This window comes from Vespula pensylvanica, chromosome 8 (genome assembly GCF_014466175.1).
Source record: "Vespula pensylvanica isolate Volc-1 chromosome 8, ASM1446617v1, whole genome shotgun sequence".
Classification (NCBI taxonomy): domain Eukaryota; kingdom Metazoa; phylum Arthropoda; class Insecta; order Hymenoptera; family Vespidae; genus Vespula; species Vespula pensylvanica.
The window spans coordinates 1,849,311-1,853,196 of NC_057692.1; the positions used below are offsets into that span (position 1 = coordinate 1,849,311).

Consider the following 3,886-nt stretch of genomic DNA (forward strand, 5'->3'; position numbering starts at 1 on the left):
TGTTACGAATTGTGGATATTTATTGAGGAGTGATTGTCTCTCGGTCCAGTTATATTTATTATGCCAATATGCAATAATTTTTTTTAAATAAGGAGCTGGAAAACCGTAAGTCCAAGCTGCGCCTTCTAATGGTTCTACATTCAATCTTGGATTCTCCAGACGTTTATTTAAATCATCGATGACCTTGATGACAGAGAAAAAAATAAGAGATAAAATAATTATCTAAAAATATGAGAGAAGGAGAGAGATAGATAGAATGATAGAAGGAATTATTTTAAATAAATATTGTCGATTACTTAAGTTTTCAAAAAATCGTGTGAAATCATTTACATAATATGAAAAGTATTTGCTAATATAAATACGTACAGATACAACATATTATTTCATGTTATTTTATTCCGAGTTGGTCATGTTAAAAAACTTACCGAGTCATGATGTTACCAATAATATCTAAGCGCCATTTTTAATGAGGTAATTAATTATTACTTCGATTATAACCGACTCACCATATCCATGACTTCTTTGATTATATATAATATAATTTGTATATGTATATATATATATAAAATAAAATAAAATAAAATAAAATAAAATAAAATATAATATAATATAATATATATATAAAATATATATTATATAGAATAATAATTATTCGTTAATATATATATATATATATATACATACATACATACATACATATGTGTGTGTATTTGTATGTATATATTTATATATATGTATTTATGTGTATATATTCTTTTTTTGATATTTATTTACCGATTTTGGTACGTCGATCTTGAACGGTCGAACGTCCTTCGAAGCTGCTTTATTCTTTTCCGGTCCCCAAAAAGTTTCTGGCAAATTTGGCTTCACGAGTTCATATTGAAATCTTTGTTGAGATAGGATAAAAACGAAACAGAAGAAAAAAATATATGATTACCATTATTATCTTTCTTCTAAATCACAATATCTAAGAATAGAAATGAACTCAATAATTAATCTATTATCGTGATTATTTTCGGCATAAGATTATTAAATACAATAGTATATTTTATATATATCACGATTTTTAATGAATATATGTAGAGAATACATTCTATGTTAATTGTATATTAATATTCTCGATTATTTTTACAGTTGGATATGAATTCAGATTCATGTTAATATAAAACGAATATATTGGAAATTGTATATTAATTTGATATGTGATTTTCTATTTTTCTTTTTTTTTTTTTTAGTGTACACACACACATACACAGACACACACACAATATTATTTACTATATTACTTACATAAGATGATATAGACCAATAGATAGAACAAGTATAACCGTCGTAGTCTTCCACATCTTACGTCTGTTCCATACAACGTTCAAGAAGAAACTGAAGCAGATTGAGTGCTATAAGATAAACCAGTTATTTTTCTTGAGGAAATCAAATGAGAATCACTGGCGAATACACCAACAGCCTATAAGTGAAATAGTGTTATTAAAGTCATACACGTAGCTTCTAACAATAGCTAATATGATATCGTGTCACTCTATAGCAGTGACATTTTTTATCATTGATATTCTGATTAATCAGTTTGTCTATGTATCTGTTTGTCTGTACGTTAAAATATTCAAGTTAGAAATCGAAACCACTTGGTAATGTATGTACATAATCGTAATTTTGTAATGGAGGAACATCGTCTCGTAATGATGAATTAACATTTATTTAATGATATATTTTTTTAAATTTATGTATCACAATCGAACAAAGTAATTGGTTTTTTTAAATAAGGTGTTAATATATTGTAATAAGACCAATAAACGCTACGAAAACAAACTGTAAGAACGTCGAATACTACTACGTCTTAGGAAATAACGTATGGTGCTGTCATCTTGTATCTTCAATTATACTATTTCAATAGTGTAACGCATTCTTACCGACTGCGTTCTGGTTTTACTTTCTTATCGACATTTTATTGTCGATAATATAGAATTACAGATTTTAATATCATTTGAGAAATTCTATTTTATATATATATATATATATATATATATATATATATATATATATATATATATATATTCTATATATAATTATATTCTCTCTCTCTCTCTCTCTCTCTCTCTTTATATATATATATATATATTTATTATGTATTTTAATTTATTAGTCATAACTATCTATTTCAATTTGTTAACGAATAATGTTTATTATTAAGTAAAATCTTATTGTATTAGTTTACTTATTGTATTAGTACTTATCGTAAATTTAACTCACGATTACGATACAATCTGTTTTACAAAAACTCGTTACTTCTACGTTATCGTTCAAATAAAAGTGACTAAGGTTTACGTTTTAATTCTGATTTATGATTAGATTGTCGGATAAACGTATACGTCTTAGAACGTGACTTTGTAGAAACGAAATATGTAGATTTTTTATACTACGTACTTATTATTTGAGAAATATCTACGATACAATGTTTAAGAAGCGAATATTTAAAAAATATGCGAAGTCATCAAATAGTCACTTTCTAGCAAACATTCTATCCGAATCATTGTGATATTTTCTCTCTCGTTATCGTACTTTGAAGCATATATGATTATAAATAAATAAATAAATAAATAAATAAATAAATAAATAAATAAATAAATATACCAAGTGAAAGATGATAAAAAATATTTTTGTTCATGTACAAATAATAGATATAAATTTTTTATATACAGTTTTAAGTGTTCGTAAAAAAAAAAAAAAAAAAAAAAAAACAATAATTCGAATATTTTTTATGTACTTTTAGATTTCTTCTTATTCTTTTCGGGAACCACAGTCTTTTATTTTATTTTCGTTTATTGGATAATTCCACAATTTTGCCAACGAATTCGAATACGTCATCTGCAAATATGATCGATTCTTCCATTGCTGCGAAATGACCACCTTTAGGCATATAATTGAATTGAATCAAATTCAAATATCTCGTACGAAGAACTTTCTCCGGAAAGTAGAAAAATTCTTGAGGAAATACGGCACATGCTGATGGTACGTTGATCGGTATTCTATATAAAATTAATAACTATATATATATAACTGCAAATATATATTTACATACACAGTTTTTTTTTTTTTTAAGATTATCATATCACATATTAATTATGATATTACGTTGGAAACTTACTCATGGATTTTTAAATCCCAATATTTCTGTGTAAATTGTTCAGCATAAAGACGCGCACTAGTTGTGAAAGAATCGGTCACCCAGTATATCATGAGATTATCCAAAAGTTCATTCAAAGTAAATTTTTCAAGGAGACCACCGTCGTTTCTAGTTCTGTAGTCGGGATTTGACCCAATACTAAATTTCTCGAGTATATATCCTGCCAATGATACTGGTGAATTTGTCAATGCCAAACCTGTGTAATGAAATTGAAAAAAAAAAAGAAAAGAAAAGAAAAGAAAAATTATTTAGAGAAACAATAATTCGTTTCCTTATTTTTCTCATTTATAATTAATCTTCAAAATTTATATATACCGATTGTGTCTGGCTTGGTAGCTTGTAAATGCATATATCCAGTTTCTTCTATCAGTCGATAAAAATGATTTGTTAATGGATAAACTTTATGTTCGTATTGTTTGTCAACAACAAGAGAAGGAAAAAATACTCCAAGAATATTCCAAAAGTTTAATGGATTTATATGAAAACACATGTTCGAGTGCAGTCCAATGATTCTATATCGAAATAAAAAGACATTGAGATAGACAAACACAATAGTCTTTTCAAAATTAAAAAAAAAAGAATAACAAAAAAAAAAAAAATAAAAAAGATTTGATTACTTTTCTGGATAAAGAGCAGCCATTGAAGATGTTATAACAGCACCCCAGTCACCTCCTTGAACGTAATATT

At 26.0% G+C, this 3,886-nt stretch overlaps 2 protein-coding genes across 2 annotated transcripts in view; both read right to left on the reverse strand.

Moving 5' to 3' along the window:
* The window catches only part of LOC122631147 (juvenile hormone epoxide hydrolase 1-like), a 2,968-nt gene extending 1,304 nt beyond the window's left edge, over positions 1-1,664 (reverse strand). The window contains exons 1-3 of the mRNA XM_043816467.1: positions 1,291-1,664; positions 775-886; positions 7-183 (exon numbers count right to left, since the gene is read on the reverse strand). Coding sequence (XP_043672402.1) covers positions 7-183; positions 775-886; positions 1,291-1,346 — 345 coding nt within the window. The 5' untranslated portion in view covers positions 1,347-1,664. The remainder of the gene's footprint in view (positions 1-6; positions 184-774; positions 887-1,290) is intronic.
* A 1,155-nt stretch (positions 1,665-2,819) lies between these two features.
* The window catches only part of LOC122631148 (juvenile hormone epoxide hydrolase 2-like), a 2,557-nt gene continuing 1,490 nt past the window's right edge, over positions 2,820-3,886 (reverse strand). Inside the window, exons 4-7 of the mRNA XM_043816468.1 lie at positions 3,817-3,881; positions 3,515-3,711; positions 3,161-3,395; positions 2,820-3,041 (exon numbers count right to left, since the gene is read on the reverse strand). Of these exons, the coding sequence (XP_043672403.1) occupies positions 2,825-3,041; positions 3,161-3,395; positions 3,515-3,711; positions 3,817-3,881 (714 nt within the window). The 3' untranslated portion in view covers positions 2,820-2,824. The remainder of the gene's footprint in view (positions 3,042-3,160; positions 3,396-3,514; positions 3,712-3,816; positions 3,882-3,886) is intronic.